Here is a 21,101-nt window from a genome sequence, read left to right as displayed (position 1 = left end):
GGAGTGGTTGTCTGTTTCTCCCTTCCTGAACCTCTTCAAGCCTTTCTAAAAAAACCACAAAAGGAGATGACATAGAAAACATCCTAGAAACAGTCCGGTGTCACCATACATGACTTAATTTGTTCTGCCAGAGTATAAGCTAAAATCTCTCCTGTGTACATGCTAAGCTTGTGTGACTGCTTTTGTTTTAGGTGTTGACATTCTGGGTTCTTCATTCCAGGGAGGCTAAAAGGCCAAAGCAACTCAGTTGCATGAGCGACACTTCAATATACTGTTCAGATGGAGGCATGTTTCTTTAGAAAACAATGCCCTTCGGTCTGAGAAGCGAGGCAGGCTGTGTTACCCTCCTACGTGCAGCGTACTGACTGATACGCAGCCCTGCCCCAGTGTCAGAGCTTCCCGATTTATGAGGTTGCAGTAGAAGCTGCTGATTGTAGCTGCTCATAAAGAGCATGTAAAAAGTCACCAGCTTTGACAGATGTGACCCGGTGTCAACATTTTTTTCAATTTTTGTTTTCTATAAATTCTTGTTTTTCAGAACTCGCGTTTCTTCCATCAAACAGTGAGAAGATGATGTTCCACTAAATGCCCTGTGGCATGCCGCGTTCTTTGCAGGGCTCCTGTTGACCACTGTTGCAGTTTAATAGCTTCGTGTATATCAGGCTTGGCTGTCCTAAGCCCATACGATACATGCCCTGCCTCCTGTAGCATACATTTCCAGGAGGCTTGTTCTGGCTGACATATGTTCTTACACCCACTCATTCCTTTTAAATCCATTAGGGCATCGTGCCTTTGGTTAAGGTCACGAGTAGTGTGTGGAACAGCCTTTTCTTTAATTTCTTTCTCCACCTCACTTTTGGAAGATAAGGTCATCGGTTTTACTGGCCTCCTTATTTTTGCCTTTTCCTTCAGGTCTTTCTTCCTTGCCTTTGTAGCGGTGTCCTTTTCGACTGAGTTGCAGTGAGGAGCCACATACCTAAAATACATCTCTGCCAGCTGAGAGTGGATAAAACAGGTCTGGGCAAGGAAGGCCGTCTCTTTGTGGACACAGTGCAGGCTGGAATGTGGATGTAGTTGCCTGCGCCAAGACTAACTCTTGAGCTGAAGGTTTTATTTCTTTCCTGTGAGTAAGCTGGCGGTCTGTTAGCTTGGAGTAGCAATATGTTTAAGAAAATTATTTCTTTTTGTTTCCTTTTCTCTGTTTCTACGAAAAGATACTCCTTGTGTTAAGAAATCAAAATAGAGGCTGGATGCTTGCTCTGAGCCATTTGCCACCAAAGAGAGAAGAAAAAAGCAATCTTTACTAGTGCAGATTTCTTTGGTGTTTTTTTTTTGTTTTGTTTTGTTTTTTTTCTCCTTCCTAGGAAGGGGGTTTCTTCCTAGAAAATGAAGGGAACTTGAGTTGTTGAGTTGGCAGGTAATTGATACATATCTGCCCAGTCTGAAGAAGTACTTAACTTTTACATAACTACCTATGAATATATTTAGGAAGCTGGCAAGCTGCAGTGGACTGTGTGTTTTTCATTATGTCAGTGTTTTTAAATTTGTTGAAAATGGGCTGCTTTTATGGGTGGCAGAATTCCTTTTAAGTTGTCATTCAGAAACACCCAGAGGGGAGGGGAGGTGCGACGGCGCAGCAGATCGTGCTGTGCGGTAGCTCCAGGCAGGATGCTGGTGTGCCCTAAGGAACGGCACATGGCACGGAGCAAAATCTGGAGGGTCTCCAGCCCCGCTATGCTCCCATTGTGGCAAGACTCTGGGATTTACAGCACTGTGTAACTTAGGCAGCGTGTGAAATACTTCGCTCACTTGGTCTCGTTTTTGCTGCTGTAGCTACTGAATGCATAATTACCTGATTAATGCAGAGATTTTCATCTTCAGACCTCCTTGCAAACACTTATTAATTGCATTTGTAGATTTATAAATTTGTAAAATTAGAGGGGATAATGATGATCCTGTAATCTGGTTTTCCCATGCAATTGAACTGTTGCTGATTTCCTACCACAAATCTTTTAGTAAATCTAGCATTTTATTCCCCTCGCTTTAAAAGTGTGTGCCTTATTTTAGGAATTTGTTTTCTAGTCCCGGTCTCCAGTCATTGAAATTTCTCAAACCATTGTCAGGCTCACTGTTTATAGGACAATAAGGGTGGTCTTAATCTCCGCTTTTTAAAAATCAAATGAACAGAGCTCTTATAACTGCCTCAATATAAGGCATGTTCTCCAGTTCGTCGATGTTGCTCTTCCATTTGCTTCTTAACATCCTGTTTCTTTATAAATAAGAAAACTGTGTTTGCTGTGCCAATCATGTTTACGTGGGTGCCAAGTAACCTGCCTCTTACCTTGCTCCAAAGTTTTATCACATATATCAAAGGTCATTTTACCCTTTTTGGCTTGTATCTGGCATAGACTTCTGCCCGGTTGAATATTTACCAGGATCCTCCATCATCATAGTCAGCATCATAGCATCCAGAAGAGTATTTCTGTTCAGGGAGCATGACCTACACTCTTTTGTTCCTGGATCTTGCTTGGCCTCACTGGGACACAGGTTACTTTCTCACCTCACTCGCCACATCTTAGTGACCAAAATACAGAACAAGTGCAGAAACAACCACCATCGACATGTTTCTCTCTTCCCTGGAAGAATCTTGATGAAGTCTTTTGAACTAGAGTTTAAGAGTGTTCAAGATTCACCAGTTTCCTTTTAAGAATCTCAAGTCAGATGCCTGAAATATTTCCACTCTCCCAATTAATAAGAGGCTGCTGCCTGGTCTGGATTTCCCCGTCCCTCAGAAATACTCCTCTTTAGTGTTAAACCTTTTATATTTGAAGAATCACTGTCCTCTAATGCTGATGTTTTCAGAAATAGAATGACTTAGAAGTAAGACTTTCTTCTAAAATGGTGTGGGATTTAGTTTGTTTGCTCTTAAGTTTAATGGCTTTGTATATAAACACGGATTTGGGTCAGTCTTCCCCCTTCTCCCCCCCTTTTCCTACTCCATTCCTGTCTGCAGGAAGTCCTTTACCACTGGGTGACACTGTTCGATAGTTCTTAACATTTGCAACAGTGAAGCCCTGAAGAAACTGTCCTCTGACTCTTTGGACTTCTGATTTTGCATCAAGGCTCGGTTTTCATATGAAATCCCTTATTTTAATGTAGTTAAATTTGATTCAACCAAACCAGCTCTGATGTTTAATTTAGTGGTCCAAACTGGCTGATCTAGAACACTGATGGTGCACTGGAGCTGCAGGGAGTATAAACTGATCTTATTTGCTTTTCTAATCTTAACGTCTCTTTAAAAAATGCATCATTTCAGAATCACATATGGACCACTGTTGACCCCATGTGTAAATAAATTGCTAGTTACCTTTTGGGATTAACCTGACTGCAAACTGTGCTGTGGAGCGCATTTCCTAGGAGGCACAATTGAAATGATCTTCTCCTGAAAGTCGTGTTTACTGCAGTGTAATAATTACCTGTGTAGTGTATTGGTGAAAGCCAGATATATATTCAGTTGCATGCCTTTGCTTGTCGTGATTTATTCCTTTGAAATGAATAACATTAGAGGAGATGGAGGGGAGGGGGTGTGTGCACAACATGCTTTTGTTCTGCAGGAAGAAAGCAATGTAATTAATTACTAAGGGCCTTTTTGATGAGAGGTGTCCAAAACACTGGGTCTTCTTGCCGTCAGAATGGCTTTCCGCATCCCTAACCCTTTCTAGGGATTTCGGTAGTCACAAGCACCTAAGCAAAGTAAGTATGGAGAATATAAAGTCCGTAATAAGCATGCAGGACTTTTGGGGAAGAGAAGTGATGTAAGATGCATGGTCTGCTTTATTTGCCGTTAGTCTCAGATTGGAACCATGGTGTTACTCTGGGTTGAGCGTAGACCAGGATTTAGGGAAGACGGGCACTGTTCACAGTGTGCTGGTCTTTGTTGTGTGCCTTTCTGTCTTTTCCACTGCCTGTATTAAATTTTAGATGTTAAGTAGTTTGTTGCAGGGAAAATCTATGTACGCGTTTTGCTTGTGTCTGCCAAAAAGGGGATCTAGTCTCTGCCTGCGGTGGTGATCAAAGGTCTCCATCTCCTTCTTCCCTCCCAGTGCTCTTAACAGCCCGCCTTTTGTGGAGACCTCCTGTTGCAGTAGGAGGGAAGAGGCACTTTCTCTCTTCTTCCACCTCTAATTACACAGCTGCATTGATACCTCCTCAGCATTTTAACTGAGCAAGGCAAGAAATGCAACTATGTAGAGCTGTTACTTTCAGCTGGTTTCAAAGTTGGTGGCAGAGAGCTTCATCACAGATCTTGCAGCCCAAGGGAAAATTCGCTTGGATTAATACAAATTCCTGTTCATTGGTCCTGGTGATTTTAGTGGAAGGTGAGACTGTTCTTAAAGCCATTTTTGTCTTTCTGCATCTCTTTTCCAAGTAGACTAGCAACCAAGAGCGACCTGCTATTCTGTCGTTACCAGCATTGCTCTTTAGCCCTCAGCCTCTGAGGGGGTCTAGGCTCTTCCCTTAGCACCCAAGACTCGACTGAACTTCAAAGCACAGCAACAGAGACTGCCTGGTGGTGTTTAAATTGAATGAGAGCCATAAGCAGCTCTTTGAATTTGGGAGAATTGTAACAGTGTGGAGCACTGCCCCAAATCTTGTGCTCTGTCTCCCTTTAGGTGTCAGTGCCAATGCAAACATCTTTAAAATGACCCTCTTTCTTCTGGTTTCTCATCTAGTGGGTGTTTTATCTGTGCTTTGTTGACATTATGCTCTCAGCAGTACTTAAGGCAAGAAAATGAGCATTAACTGGATTTCCTTGAGATTTTGAGTGGTTTAGTTCATTTTAATATCCTCTAAAGTGACAACGGAACAGCTTCAGTTGCCAGTGAGCCCCGCTTCTTTCCATATGCTTGACAGCACTGAGATTGCTTTGGGCTGCCCTGGTCAGGTGAGTGGCACCCTTGTTCCTGAGAGAAGTCCATGTGGTCTATCTGTCTTTTGGCAGCCATGCACCTAATGAAGCCGTTAACTGATGATACTCAGTGTCAGGAAGGTGCTGTGAGTTAAACTGTTCTGGCATAGTACGGACAGAAGTTTTTCAGTCTTGCTACTTCATTTTGTCTGCTGGGATCTGAAGATTTTTAAAGTGCATGGAAAGAAGCAGCGAGATTGGCCTTGCAGAAGTTCGTGGTGGTTTCTAGGGTGCTCTTCTCTTGCATGTGTGTGAGCTGGGGCACACAGGGATGCAATAACCTGCCTCAGATCAGTAAGTCAAGGCTGGAGCCATAAACAGAAGCCAGATGCCAGCCAAAGGGTTTAAAAGTCCGATGGTATTCACTTTGTTTGAAGGATAGTAATGTAGTGAGTAATCTGGTAACAGGATGATATTTGACGAGTGATCCCTATGGCACAGCAGGTACACGCTGCCCTAAACGTGTTTGATTTTGAGGCAGGTGAAGACACTCTCCTCTTCTGATCTAGAAGCAAAACTCTTGTAGCTGGGAAGTGGCAGCCTTTTGCATGAGGGGCTGTGAGAAACTACAGCCAGCGGGACCTGTCCGGTCCTTCCCTCTCCCTCCGCAGGCAGTCTGGCTGTGTTTTGCCGTGATCCAAACCCCATCATCCCTTTCAGCCGTGAAAAAGGGTGTGAATAAGAGCCAAACTCCTCGGACCGTGGCTGGCTTGAGCATCTTGGCTGGGAAGAGTATTTTGTATTCTGTTTTCAGGAACTCTTTGAATTAAAGGGTGAACTGTGGGGAAGTTATTAATGATATCTATAATCAAGGATTAATCAAGTAAATCTCTTTAGTCAAGTGCCTCTTACTGCACTGAGAGCATAATAGATAAAAACGATAGCGGTGGTGAGCTTTCATGTGCAAACAGTGCTGAGGTGGTGCCCGGAAAGCACACCCTGCATTTAGGTAGCTCTTCAGCTTTCTATCCGAGCTGGCCGATGCGAGGCAGTGCTGGTTGTGTAATGTCTGAGCAGAGACATGCTGAAGAATTTTTATTCCGCCTGCTCTCAAAATCGGAAGGGGGAGAGTAAAACCATATTTCTTCTCAAAAAATGCCTTTGGGTTACTTGTAACAAACCACAAGTCTACGCGGTAGTTTAAAGAGCTAAAAATGTAAGTCTTAAAAAATAGCGTTTGATGGTTTACAGTACAGCTCAGAACAGATGTTGAAGCTTTTTCGAGAATAAAATCTTACTTGGGAGGTATTCAGTGTTTGAGCTAATGCTTCTGTGGAAGATATTAATTCAAGAATTTATTAAGGCAAAAAGGAAATCATGTGAATTTAGCCTTAATGTAACTTTTGGATCCTGGACTAGTCTATTATTTTGATGTTCATCAGTATTTTTAGACATTTATTTATCTGCTTCTTAAGGGGCTTTAACTCTACCCCATTCACAGCTGGAAATAGTTGTGGGAATCATTTGAAAGGTGAAAATGCCATATATATGTATAATAATATAAATATATGGTGTCTCACAGGAATTTTTGTATTCAGATTCCGTATGTAGAGGGTGATTTCTGGTATGAGGAATACCAGATAGAAAATAAATGCAGTTCTCTGAATGCCATATAAACACGAGGGTTTTTTTGGCATGAACTTCCTTCTCTTGGGGAAGCCACGGGAGCTCTGTTGTAGCAAAAGCTCTGGCAGCTGCTGAATCCGTAACCTGATGTTATTAAGATCTGCTTTGAATGTGTTAAAAACACTAGTGGGTGGCTGTAGCTCTCTTTGCACGTGCGTTTCCAGTGTTATTACTACCATTAAGGGACTTTTGCTGAAAAAAACCCCTCTATAGATAGAATAAAAAATAAATAACACTGGAAGCAAACGTGTCTGTTGGACGTGTTCCCCCAAATATAACTTGCACGCTTCTGGCACACCCCGGTTCCGTTGTATCAGCTTGTATCGGTATGATCAATTTGAAGGGTCTCTTCTGTTCTGCCTGAATTTACTTGCGCTCCAAGGAAAATAAATGAGAGAATTGCAGGTATGTGACCACTTGATCAGGTATGTGACCGCTTGGTCTTGGCTCTCCAAGACTGAGGTACCAGTATGGTACTTCTTGATTGCTCTAAGAGCATCTTTGTATCTGAAAACATTAAATTCTGTTTGGAAGGATACATGAAGTTATTTTATACAGAGACGATTTCTTTGTCTCTGTATAGCTTTTTAGCTCTTTGAAATTGCTTTGCAGTTCTGTTTGAGGAATTCAAATTCCTCTTCCATGCAGGATCTCCAATTTATCCTTTCTGGATGAAAATCCACATGTACGTAAGAAGTCACGGACACAGTCTGAGAGAGTTACTCGGGCAGGACAAGATAGGGTAGATAAATGCTTTTCTGCTGCTTGTGCAGCCACAGCTAGTTCAGCAAATGCACTGGGGAAGCACCCGCCAAATTAGTGGGCATATTAAACTTGAGCCAAGCTCAGCTAAAACATCCCCTGATTCCAAATCCCTTTCATTTCTTTTGGAGCAAGGTAACAGGGAAACACAGAAACGGGTTCTGCATTCTCAATTGATCCCATAACAGTAGATGGTTAAAAGGAGCCTCTCGGATGCTCTTAAGGCAGCATATTGCTGCTAAGTTGCTGATGATTTGGATTATTCATGTCCCACTGTTGCACCTAGTGATGATCTGAAAGCAGCTTTATGGGTTGTGACTTTTGCAGTGATGAGCACTAGAGACTCGTGGAATTAATATTTTTTTTATTGTTATTGCTTGAACATTGATTAAACTTTTTTTAAGGACTTTTAAGGGATTCTGTCATCGAGCTTGACTGGTTTACTGGTGTGAGCCTGAATCTCAGAATGAAACTCTGGGGCCACGCTGCCAGCTCTGTTCCTGTCTGCCATTGCATGGTGAATCCTTCGTGCCTTCGTTTCCTTTTTATGTGAAACTCGCCTGTGCTTTTGTAAATGTTTGCTTTGAAAGGGTGTGGGTAGAAATCCCACTATCTTAATTGTATTGTTTGTGTATAGTATTACACAGTGACTCCGCGGGACTGGGTTGTGGCCTCCAGCCAGACTGAGGTTTGCAAAGGGTGTGAGAGGATTCACTGAGTGGGAACTGGGTGCCCTGTTTGCTGGCTCCGTTTGGAAATCCTAGCTGAAATCATTTACAGCTTCATCACACATGGAAAGTGTCTTCAGTTCCCAAGGGAGTTTTATTCATTCAAGTTTGCTGCTGGTAGAGTTCATGTTACATTAGGAAACCACGATTCCTGACCTCTGAGTTGAATACATGTTTTTAAAAATAGAGATGGGACAGAAGAAAAAAGAATAAATAGACTTCATTTTAAGGGCTTGCCAAAAGCAAATCTACATGCTGCAAAATATTGCATCAAACTTTCTGAGAAATGATTGAATCAAATTCTTTTTCAGGGGCTCGTGTTAGAAAAATAGTACATTGTTTATGATAGACAGTTGTAGGGTAATTCTGCGGTTTTCATCTTCGCCTAAGCAAACAGAAGATTCGTCTTGAAGAAGCAGCAGGTTGGGTTTGGATTTACTTTAACGGAGAGCTGTTGATGATAAATGCCTTCTAGAACATTTGCAGCCCCATCGGTGCAACAGAACTAATAGAGGAGTACAGAAAAACAAATATTTACAGAGCAGGTTTATATTGGGTGGAGGCTGGATATGTAACATGTAAGTTGTTTGAGTTGTGATAAGGCTGACGTGAACACTGAGGAATTATGAATTGTGTCCTTATTTAAAAAAACAGAAAAAAACTGTAGCTAGTTCATTCAATATCTGTGGTAACGAGAACAGACTTCCACACACTTTTTATTAACGACATGGTGCTACATGGTATAGATTGAGAGGTGTGCTGTGGTTTGGGTTTTTGGGGGGTTTGGGGTTTTTTTTATATGTCATGGAACAGCAAGGGATTTGAGATAAGAGTTCAGCGAAGGGCCCCCGAGGCGGGCTGGGGGCTGGGGCGCAGGTGCTGTGGCAGAGGCAGAGGGACCTGGGCTGGCTCAGCCTGGAGCAGAGGCAGGGTTGGGAGGACCCGACAGCAGCCCCCTGTGCCTGGGAGGAACTTACCGAGGAGACGGAGCCGGGCTCTTCACCATGGTGCGTGGCCAGAGAGTGAGAAGCAATGGGCATGAGTTGAAACAAGAGGTTCATATGGGTGTAAGGAAAAGCTTCACCATGAAGATAGGCGAGCAGAGTTGCCCGCAGTGGCTGTGCAACCTCGGAGAACTTCAGGACCTTACTGGGTAAAGTCCTGAGCAACCTGGTCTGATCTCATAGCTGTTCCTGCTCTCAGCAAGAGGTTGGATTAGAAATTTTCCAAGTTTCTTCTGACCTCAATTTTCCAGTGATCCTGTATATTTCGCACGTGTGGCCATAGCTGGTTGCTTCATTGAAGCAAAAAGGGCTCTGAAGGGGTGATGGGAGAAGTATTTTTATTGCATGATCAATATCAATAAGAGGTTTATGTCATGTACAGCAATATACTTACATAGTTGTGAACTGTGGGCAATTTTTATATTAGTTTCAAGGTCCCTGTGAGAACTAGCACCCCCGCAGAGTTCAAAAACGCTCTATATAAACTTGTCTTGAAAAACTAATGCAGGGGCCACCCTGAGAGCGGCTCACACTGGTAAGCCGTTTCTCGTCGGATTTGCTCTGTGGAAAATTGGTGTGTGAGATGTAGCACCAATAAAACACGATTCACATCGTCCATTGAAAGAAGCTGAAAGGGCTATGCTGGATCCATTGGACACATTCAAAGCCAGAGTGGCTTCCCTGCATCAGTGGAAAACTTAGTCCTGTCATTTTGCTTCTTCATCTCTAAGTGCACATGCAGCCCACGCAGGGTGATGGTGGTATTGTTCAGTGTTAATGCACTGAAGTATTAGTGGAAATCTTTCCACTGTATCAAATAGATTTTGAATCAGACCCTCTGAGCAACGATATGAGATTCCTGATGAAACAAAATAGTTCAGGGATTAAACTGAGACTGAATTTAGGCAGGTTTTACAGCCCATAGAATGAGAGAGGGAGGGAAGGGCTGGTAACAGTGGGGTCTAAGTCAAAGCACATATTCAGCTTTTACTGGAAAACGTGCAGCAAATCCCAGTGATTCTCTGATTTGTCTCATAGCCCTGTACCGTACAGTGTGCAGCATTCAGCTGTGCTGCCAGTCAGGCTAATGGAGGTCTCTCGCCTTTTCTTTCATGTCCCATTGATTCATCTCTGTAAACCCACATGCTGTGAGATTATTATTTTGGGTCTGTTTGAGGGGCCAGTGTTTCATCAGACTGATAATTGCAGTGTGCCAGATTCTGCGTGCAGGTTTCCACGACAGCGAACGGAGGCAGAATTGCTCTGAACACATTTTGTTTCGGATGCTCAACTTTTTGTGACTGAGGGTTTTTAATGGAAGGGGGTATGAATGGTCACGTATAAATTATTTGAAAACTGTGGTTTACTTGTTAGCTGTTGATTAAAAGTGTTGTGATTTGGTGTATAGATACGTTTTCTATAGCAGGATAGGAAAATGACACATTTCCAGCTGATATAAATCATCAAGACTTCATTGCCTTCAGATCAGTCAATTTCTGTGAATTTTCACTGGGTGAAATATGGCCTTTAAGAAACAAACCTCACCCAACTTTTTCTCGTCTACCTTTCCACTCAAAAATCTGTCCCCCATCCCAACAGTTGCAGATCTGGCAATTTCCACATGGTAACTTTTGCTCGGTACAGTACAGTTCAGGGCTTATCCAGAGAAGGTGTCTTCCCCATAGCTGGCATGATCCTGATGGCAGAAAATGAGACTCTGTATGGTTTTGGTACATATTTGTGGTATTTAATATAGTCAGTCCTTAAAATGTCTTTAGGGTCTCAGTATTGCTGATCTAAAAATGCTTCATCTGAGTAGGCTTATTAAAATCAATAGGGCTCTTCACGTGCTTAACCTAAATTATTTGTCTAGTTCTTAAAATGGGGGGAATCTGTGTCTCCAAGTCAATGGATGAAGGCTGTGAGAGATGACGTTGTTGTAAAACTGCCGACGATTTAAAAAGATGCTACTGATGTTTGCTCTGAGACCCTTTACTTACTACAGACAAAATTAATCTGGGAAAAGTATAACTGTTACCGGTGTAATATGCTGCCATTATGTTTTAATACATCTTTAAAAGGCCTTTCAATGTAGATTTACTGCATTTTTTCCCCGGTTTTACAGATACTGTGAATAAGGACACTGAACCTAAAGATCCATATCCCATTCCAAGAAAGATTATGGCTGAACCAGACTACATAGATGATGACAATCCTGAATTAATTAGACCTCAGAAATTAATTAATCCTGTGAAGTCATCCCGGAATCATCAAGATCTCCATAGAGAGCTGCTTATGAATCAGAAAAGGTAAGAGTTTAAAAATCACTTGTGCCACCCTCCTACCCCAAACACACAGCTGGAGTTTTGGTTTCATCAAAATGTCATTTTACCCAAAACCCAGCAGACACTTTTTGTTGATTCAGATCTTGTAAGTGAAAAGTCACTGATTCTTAACCATGGCATTTATTTCTGTTTGAATTTCAGTTGCTCTGCAAACGCTTGCTGTAAAAGACTTCTCCCTTTGTTTTTGTGAATACTCACAAAGGGTCGATTTGCAGAGGAAGCAGTTCCGTTATCCCCTATCACGTTTCATATTGCTTGCCTGGGCACTGTAATTTGTCTTGAGCTCTTAACTTTATCAAGTATTTGACAAAATGTTGCTATTACCAGCAGGATGATAAAATCTTTGCGTTTTCACCATTCCCAGTGCACTGAGTTTATGGGGCCACTTTTAAATTAAAGAACTCATATATTTTATTTCACGTGAAACTGTTCTCTACTTACTTGATCTTTCTTGCAATGCAGTGTGATAGTCTGGTGCCTGCTCCGCTGCTGCACAAGTGTTTCTTTGTATGTTATGCAAATGCTGCTTCCTCCGTTCTGGCATGGGATCCACAGCTGTTGCTCTATATATTGCTTTTAAAGATGTAAATAACTGGAACTTGATTTCGTCAACTTCAGAGACACAGGCGCTTGGCCCAGAGATAGCTGCAGTTCTGTTACGAAATCTCTTCAGCAATGGAGGGCTCATTTAGAAAACATGTTAAGAAAATAGCCACCAGACCACACGGTGGAGGAAAAGCCACCAAGCCTGCTGAAGCTTCTCCATTTAAAAAACCAGAAACTTAACTATGAGATAAATTAGTGATTTGGTGCATTGAAGCCACCCAAAATGGACTTTCCAAAAGCAAGGGTGTGGGGATCCACAAAACAGAAGTGGAAGAACAGTATTTCAGAGTGCATTCGAGAATAAAGTTGCTGGCAGCAGCCATTCAGGCTTTTTGAGACCCAGGACCCTGATAAAGGGGAGGAGGAAGCTATTGCTTTGGCTACTGCAGCACAACTGGATTGGTCTGTTTGGCAAGAAGAGTCACATTATGAAAGTTTCTCTTCTTTTTTTTCTCTCTGGCAGGGTAGTAGTTTGAGGGGAGAAGGGGTCTTTTCTATGTGTAATAGGAAAATCCTCACAAATGCTAGGCTTAGATGCTTAACTCTAAATGAATTGCATACACAATACAGCATTTCTTTAGTGATGAAGAAGTAGAAATGTTTTACAGAATGCCAACTGAATTGGAAGAAACTGGCCTAAATAGGTGTTTGTCCTATTTTTCGTTAATGGGATTAAACATCAAAGTCAGTTCCTAGCACCAAGAAGTTTATAGGCATTGAAAGAAAGGTAGTTGAAGTTTCCCGACTTATGATGTTATTCTAAAGGATGTGGAGGCTGCAATAAATTAAGGCTGTTTTTTATTCTTTTAAGTTTATGAAAGCATAAAGCACTTTTAAATAGTATGGAGTTCTTTTCTTCTAGGAGAATATCCTATTACATAGAGGAGTTGTGCAGCCCTCAATACCCACTCTTCTCTTATTGTGATTTTGATTAGCTGCAGCTGTTAATTTTAGATTCTTATTTATTGGTGCAGAAATGAAATACTTTGAGGGTTTTCACCAGCAGAAAACCTGGCATTTTTGAGAAGAGGGCTCGTCTTCTGTGCTTTGTGCCACTGTACTAGCTCTGATATGAGGCTTTTTGGTAATGTAGATATTATACTTGTGTTCTCCTTTGTTACTGCAAACATACATATGGAGGACTTTTAGTGCTCTTATAGAAGTCTGCTTAACATGCACCTTATTTTATTGTGAAGACTCAGTGTAGGCACCAGCAGCTTTACTTTTTGACTGGTCAGCTCTGAGCAGCCATTTCTGGATCTTAGAAGATATTAGCCAGTGCTGCTCTGATCATCCTCCATGCCTACTGTGCGCAGTGTCTGTTGGGTCTTGAGCTGATGCAGTTATTTACTTGCGGGAATGGTAGTTGTTTTGGGCAAACAAAAGATCCAGGTACCTCAAGGCACTGGTCACTTATCTTAAACTGCTTTTACTTATTAGGACTCAACGTCAGCTCTGCAGAGTATTGGTCCTGTCCCTTCCAGAGGTTTTAACCCTATCAGCTCTACCTTGTGTTATAGCGCACTTTGCTTACTCTCTGTCAAAGCTTTAGGATTTTTTATTTAACCAGAACAATCACCAGGAGGTGATACAAGACTCCCAATTAATCCAGTAGCCATCTGTTTGTTGCTTTTCCTTCTCACATAGGAGAGTGAAAATAGGATTGATGTTACAGTTGTTCTGTTACAGATCTGACTACCCAACCCCATTTGATTAGACTGAGAGGCTATATTTACTTGTCTCTTCTGCAGGTCCCCTTTATTGTAGCTACAGCACATCTAAATCAGTCTTGTGCTTCTGCTTTATTACGGTGCAACCTTACTGAAAAAAAGCAGGAACGAGTAAAGTTACTTTGCAGCTTGCCTCTGGTTCGTGGCTGTCTTGATTGCTAATTGCCAACATGGAAGTTTCCATTGATTCAGCTCTCACTGACCCAGTAGTAGTAGTAGCAGTAATAAAAAATCACTCCAGCTTTTCTCTGCCTGACTTACGTTTTATGTGTTAAAATGTAATTAAAATAGCATGAAACATAAAATATTAACGCAATCTTGTAATTTCTGTTGCATTCAGGCTATGAGATCTGTTATGAGAAATAGGAACAGCATTTGGTGTTGCTAAATATTTGATTTTGCTGTCAGCGTATGTACAGGGATAGAGTTGCATAATATATGGAGTCATTCATAGATGTCACCATAAAATGGCATTTTAATGTATTATTGGACATGCTGTCACATATGCATATTATGGAAGAATTAGGTAACCGCAGATATATAGTAAGTAAGGAAGGGTCAAAATATGCTTTCTGAAAGCTTATTCAGATTATTGAATTTCTTGTTGAAAAAAAAATGGTTGATGTTAAACTTAATGCTGGATGTCTTCACATAACAGTCTTCACAGGGAAGACAACAATAACAAAGGCAAATTTCAGATCTTTCTGCTCTGACTTAAGTAACACTAAGAGCTGAATAATGGGAATAGCTTCGAATGTTATCATGACAAATTTTGAAAACATCGTAGCATAACAGAGATAAAAGAAGTAGCTGAAGTCACAAAAATAAGTAGGAGTGAGTGTGTATCTGTGTGTGTACCTGTATAAATAAAGTCATGCATCTTCCCAAAGAGTAGCGTTCTCATTTTAGAGTAGTTGGCTTGGAAAGCAATTTGTGCTGAACAGACCTGAAGCATTCAGTTGACGCAGTAGCTAAAATCTTGCAAGAGGGAGAATCCTCCAGCCTTTGTCTGGTCTCCAAGGTGACTGCAACTTTTTTTTATTGTGGATTTTTGTTGTCTTAGCCTCTTTGTGATTTTGAGTGTAGCCTGGGAGCTCTCACTGGAAATAGCTTCACAGCCAGGCATGGGTAAAGCTCTTACATTTTCAAGGAGAACAGAATCCATGAATTCCAGGAGTAATGTGACAAAATCCAGAGGGAGATCACTTTTTAATTCTGTCCGTGCAAACTTCTATGGGCATAATACCCTGCATAGGACTGTCTGAATGCAACCTCTCCAAGTTATCAGCCAGCAAGGGAGGTCTCTGTCCAAAATTCGTTTCTGGCTCTGCTAGAGTCTTGATTTGTGATCGGTTTTTTTAATCTGTTCTTCTGGAATTGAGAGAATAGAGGGAAGACTAAAGATGAAGGCAAAAAAAGTTAATTGTCCAAGAGAAATACTAGCATGCACGTTAAAAGGAAATATCCTTAGTAATAATACGGCTTAAATTCTAGTTTAGGGTTTTGGTTAGAAACCAGGCAAACGCCTGCATGTTTTTTTCCTTTTAATTAATTATTTATGTCCCAATGTGTCTAAGTAGGCAACTACTTGACTTTAGAAAACCTGCCTACAATTCTGTGTGAATTTCTGCTAATTGAAACTGATCTCTCTCTTTCCTGGTTCCCTCCCCCCCCCCCCCCCCCGCCCCATTTCTTTTGAAAGGGGTCTTGCACCTCAGAACAAACCAGAGCTGCAGAAGGTGATGGAGAAAAGGAAACGAGATCAAGTTATTAAACAACAAAAAGAAGAGGAAGCACAAAAGAAGAAATCAGACTTGGAAATAGAGCTACTGAAACGGCAGCAGAAACTGGAGCAGGTAAGATGGGGAGTAACACTATCGTTACATATCTACATCTGAGCTACTCACCCAAGGCTCCCTTTGTAGACAGGAAAGAAGCAGCAACTGATTTTTGGCACATTTCCTCCAATCAAATGCAGATATCCTTTTTAGGATGAGTCAAATCACACTCTACAATTACCTATTTGTTGTCACTTAACGTATAGGAACTGCATATGGTGTCTGCCTTTGGTCAAATGAATCCTGCACCAGACAACAGGAAGGCGTGTGGAGCACTGACCTTATTTAACCATTGAAACTGTGGTGAATTAGTCAACTTCTGTAGTCCACCATGACAAACTGTTAAGAGATGATCCACTAAGAATGGCTGTTAGGCTGCAGTGCATCAAAACTGGATGCTTAATGAATAAAAAAATCAATTGATTCTTTCTCCTGGCTTACGTAAGAAACTAGATGACTTTATAAAGATCTTTTGTAGCCTTAAAACATATGAGCCCATTGGTGTTTTCAAATGAAGGAAAAGATCCTCAGACTCTGAGTATGAAGATGATGAGGAATTGGAGTTCATTGTGGTGAAGCTTACTGCTAGGCACAGGGCCAGCCAAACGTCTCTGTGCCTCTTAAGGCACTTGGTGTACCTGCAAGGAAATATTTCTACAGTGAAACACCTCATCAAAGAAGTCACTGTGCATCAAGCATTGTGTTTATTTTTAAATAAATGTATGCTTTAAAACAGTATCTCGTGTTTTTCTCAAGGGAAGTCAATTAAGCCAAATAATTACTCTATTGAAAATGAGGTGTAATCCAATCATTATTTAGGTGTTGGGGGGTTTATTATAGCTTTTTTTAATTAGGTTTAGAAATATTTTTGGAGGGAGAAAGCTGTTGTATTTTTAAGTGTATCATCCTGTCACTTTTCCTTTCTGCTCTTAAGTGCTCAGCTTCAAATGATTCAGCTTCTGGAAAGATTTGGTTTGAAACTGAGCCATCCAAGGACTTAGGTAGAATAGAAAATTCTGTTAGAAGAGGAAAAGCCTGCCCATTGCAAACGGTGTTGTGACTTTGTTAACATCGTAGGAATGGCATTAATTGACAACACGACTCATGGAGGAACATTGTCATGATTTATTGTAACAAGGCATGTCCCTTGCCAGTGAACCAGAGACAAAGGAGAGATTATTTAGGTGAGCCGTACATGGTCCCCATTAATCAGGGAGACCTTGGTCTGTTAAAAAAAACCCTCCTTTCAGAAGCTTTTGTTAGTTTTCTAAAGGGTTGTTTCTTCCTTTCTGCCGACTTATTTGCCTTCACTGAGGCTTGCTAAGCAATCCCTGTTCTGTGCAGTGTGTAAGCCATGTTCTGTATGGGCACTGCATAGCCTTGCCCCGTAGAGCAGAGCGTCTAACCTCACATGGTAATTTCCAGTGTCTGCATGGGCGGGAGCTCCAGGTGGGTTAAAAGTGCCAGTGAATAGGCTCTCAAAAATGAACTACAGGCAAAGGAGGATTTTTTTTTTTTTAATTGCTTTTTGCGATAGACAAAACAGACGCACCCAAAGAGGCTCAAGTTAGATACAGAAATCCATACCTAGACACTCAGAAATAAATTCTGCAAGTGTGCTCCATAGTAGCTGTTCGCATGTGTTCTCCCACAAGGCACATTTGTCCTTGTCCTGTTGTAAAAGCCAGAGAAGGGAATTATTGTTGTTTCTTTAATGAAGATGTCCAAGAATTTCTTCAAAAATGCTTCATCTTGTTCTTGTGATGGGCTTGCAGAGTTTTTGTCCATCTGGCAAAGGTGGACATCTGGAACGAGCTAGAGCCAAGTATTTGAAAAGATTTATTGTTTATGAGAACAGATACTCCCAAAGAAATGCAACTTTATCTTTTCCGTGAGAGAAAGAAGGGAAACAGTTTAAAGAGTTTTGCATGGCCAGTTATTGAAACGAGTTATTTTTTGTCTTGTATTTCGATGATCTGTTTCATATACTTTTTTTTTTACATGTGATTGATTCCCTTTTAAGCTGGAACTGGAGCAACAGAAGATACAGGAAGAACAGGAGAATGCACCTGAATTTGTCAAAGTCAAGGGCAACTTGAGGAGGACGGTCCAGGAAGCAACAGAAGCACCAGACTCCTAGAGCCAGCGCCTGCTAAGACTTCCAGCTTTCCTGCAGAGAGAGGCTTTTGCAAGTTGTCTCAGATTTGCCCCTCAAGAGGGAAAATAACAGCATCCAGCTGACACTTACTGAAGATGAGATTTTTCATTCCTGGGATGTGTGGATTAAAAAGACAGTACCATAAACAGATCGACTTGCCAAATGCAGTCCTGAGATCGATGGATAAGGAGTTTGTTTGTCAGTTCAGTGTCATGGACCAGTCTGACGTGCTTACTCAGAGATTTTAACCAGGGATACTAGAGAAACTCCTTCAGTGTTGCACTGCTTTATCTCTTATGATCCTAGTTTAGCGGAGATACACAGATTATATTTTGCTTTAAAACAGAACACAAATCATCCTGTGATATCTTACGAAGCTTTGCTGTGCAGGTAGATTTCCTCCATCTAGACCTACAGCCTGTGTATATCCCACAATAATTTGTGTTTAGTTGGAATTTTTATCAAATCTGGGAGGATACAAAGTATGTTGATCACTGCTGCCCATCCCCACTAGGATAGGCAGGTGTGGGCAAGATGAGAATGCTTAAAATTCACCAGCAGTGAAACGTTAAGCAGCCTTAAAGCCCGTTTCTCCCTGTTTGGCATGTAGAATTTGGGCTATAAAAGAGCAGAAGTCTGATGATCCTCTCACCAGGGAGAATGCAGAAGCTGATTTATCTCTGTTGCTAAACTTACGCCGTTGTGTACGGGCCTGTGCAGTGCTACCTGTGAATTTACCTCTCAATGCAAAATGACCTGTCTTCTACTTTTTGTGTTTTGAAATCCTACTTTGTTGTTGTGGCCTTTCTCCTCCAAGGACATGCTGATCTGAGTACAGTGTTAACACATTACTTGGTAGTGTTTAAACTCATTTGCTGGAACTGAAATCAGGAATCTGATCTGCGGTTCCTGCAACAGAGCAGTGTTTAAGCCAGACCAAACTGATCATTGGAATCTACTGAAATGGAAATTTTTTCCCTAAAGTGAGGCATAGAATTAAATTCATTTTATCCCATCCTTCCTTTAGCCTCAAGAAAGGAGGGAAGTGTGTTACCACCGAGTCTTATGGTCCAATTCTGTCACCTTCTGCCTTTCCACAAGTTGCCCCTGTGACTGCCATTAAATAAAATATTGCTCAGCTTGCACAGGGATGGCATCCTTCATGCTTATGACTACTAGTTATCCAGGAAAGCCTGGGATGAGGAGGGGGGAACACATTACTCATGTAGGACTATAGAATTGGATTCTTACCTGGTGTGAATGGGTGCAGATATCTTATCTTCAGAATCTGGGGAGAAATCCTCATCTTCCTTGGTCGGCACAGTCCTGGCTCTCACTGAACCTGTGTTCATCCGTATCAGCTGAGGATCTAATCCTAGTCTTTGCCTTAGGATGCTAAACAAAATAATTTCTACTTTGTGATTACATTGGACATAACTGTTTGAGAACACTTTTTATTAATATCGACAGTGGCGTGTTTGTATTGTAAAGGTGGTGGGGGAGGGTTTGTTGGTTTGTTTTTTTTAGTTCCTTTTGCCTTTCCTGTAAGTATTGGACATTTTAAATACAATTTCAGCATAGCACTTGGGACAAAATGCTCACAATTAGAAATGTTTCCTAGATACAGACTTCAACTTGTCAAGGTCCAGGCATTTTTTTATGAGGACATAATCAGATTGAGAGTAAATTGAATTGTGATAAGTGTATTGCCATTGATTTAGACTTGCAGCGTGACTCACGTCTAGAAGATTAAATGTGAAGGTGGTCTACCAGACCGTTCAGATTATGGACATACAAAAGACAAAGGCCAAACGTAAGACTCTTCCATGTATTTTCGCAACAAAGCAACACCCTGAGTGCTGCAGGTTCTTCCCTCTCTCCTTCCCTTCTTCTGGAAGGAGAGGATCTTCCTTTCTGGCAACACGTTATTCAAACACTTGCACTGATTGAGTTTGTTTCATGTTGTTGAGACAGCACTATATACAAGCCTTCCATGCCACGCTCATGTTTTATCTTAGCCGCTCGCAGCCTACCAAACTTCATGCCTCTTGGTTTCCACTCCACGATTAACCTTCTGCTCGGTATGGAAATGTCTAGAAGTTGGTGAGGAACGCCTCCTCTGGCTTGAGCAGGCCATTTCTTCTCAGCCATTTCCCCTCGGTGAGCATGGCAATCCTACCACGCATGCACCGTGAAATGAAGTTGGTGTAATCCAAATGGCACCAGAGTCGGTGGGGGACGAGGACCTCTCTTGGGCTTCAGTGAGTGTGCTGGATTGGGCCCTTCAAGGCTGGAGGCATTCTGCTTTCTCTCCACGTTAGCTTGTGATTCAGGGTAGAGTTTTTCTTTCTGAAACACAGGAGGCCAGAAAACTCCCTTGTACATACAGCGTGAAGTAGTTTTTTTGTTTTCGGTTGGAATTAATTCTCTGTGTGAACAGAACATCAACGCGTGTGTTAGAACATCTTTGAATTCTGCTGACCCTTCAGTCTAGGAATCCCAGCCACCTTCATGTCGATTTGACAGGCAAAAGCTTGTCTTTAAAGTCAGGATTGGGCTAGAACGGGCAACCCTTAAGTGGGTGGTCAGCTAGTCACACCACAAGTGTCCTGTGCGGCTACTCAAGTGAAAAACTGCTTGCCAGTGAGCGTAAGCAATTCCTGATCTGCCCTTTAGCTATATGGGTTTTGAAGCAATCGGGCAAATACTTAAGTATTTGAAAATGGCTCACTTACCACTTTGTACTTTTTTAAAACTCTTGCTTTTGATAGTATAGTAGTAAATTTTTTAGCATTTTTGTGGCTTTAACCTTCTGTTAATATCTGCACTTGTTTGAGTGTACATATATAAATATATATAAATATAAAAAGGGAGCCTTAATGGATTTGTTTTCATAATTTAATATTTTTTGTATTTGCTCTTGTATAATTGTTTTTAAATAAAGGTATTACGAGAATGAGGGTGGAATACTTAGAACCAAAGTTATGCTTAATAAAATCTTCTACATGCTTGGCGTATGCAGTGGTGTCTGTCATGTCCTGCTGAAAACAAAACCTCAGGGACTACGCTGAGATACCCAGGTTATTTAAAATTCTGCAATGCAGGGGTAAGTATGAAGATCGTGCTGACTTTTGGTTCCTTTAAACTGCATCCGTGTTTGTACATGCAAAACTATTGGCAAATTAGTTGGCAGAAAAAGCTGGTTGTGTCTCTTAGTCTTATTATCTTTTTGAATGGTTTTGACGCAGAAAAATTTTCAAAGAAAGAGCTGTGTAGCGGTACAGCTAGGGGAAGGTGAGGCAGAGCATGAGGGAATCTGATGGGAATCAAATAAT

The 21,101-nt window shown here is 41.4% G+C and overlaps 1 protein-coding gene across 5 annotated transcripts in view; it reads left to right on the top strand.

Moving 5' to 3' along the window:
• The window catches only part of FAM107B (family with sequence similarity 107 member B), a 137,265-nt gene extending 116,493 nt beyond the window's left edge, over nucleotides 1-20,772 (top strand). For all 5 annotated transcript variants that reach the window (XM_087767589.1, XM_087767592.1, XM_087767593.1 and 2 more), the window contains 3 exons: nucleotides 11,215-11,398; nucleotides 15,473-15,626; nucleotides 17,632-20,772. In XM_087767589.1, the coding sequence (XP_087623715.1) occupies nucleotides 11,215-11,398; nucleotides 15,473-15,626; nucleotides 17,632-17,748 (455 nt within the window). In that variant the 3' untranslated portion in view covers nucleotides 17,749-20,772. The remainder of the gene's footprint in view (nucleotides 1-11,214; nucleotides 11,399-15,472; nucleotides 15,627-17,631) is intronic.
• The last annotated feature ends 329 nt before the right edge of the window (nucleotides 20,773-21,101 follow it).

This window comes from Nipponia nippon, unplaced genomic scaffold (genome assembly GCF_047370975.1).
Source record: "Nipponia nippon isolate SJK-2023a ecotype South Korea unplaced genomic scaffold, ASM4737097v1 scaffold_3, whole genome shotgun sequence".
Taxonomy (NCBI): Eukaryota; Metazoa; Chordata; class Aves; order Pelecaniformes; family Threskiornithidae; genus Nipponia; species Nipponia nippon.
This window is presented reverse-complemented; position numbering and strand designations above follow the sequence as displayed.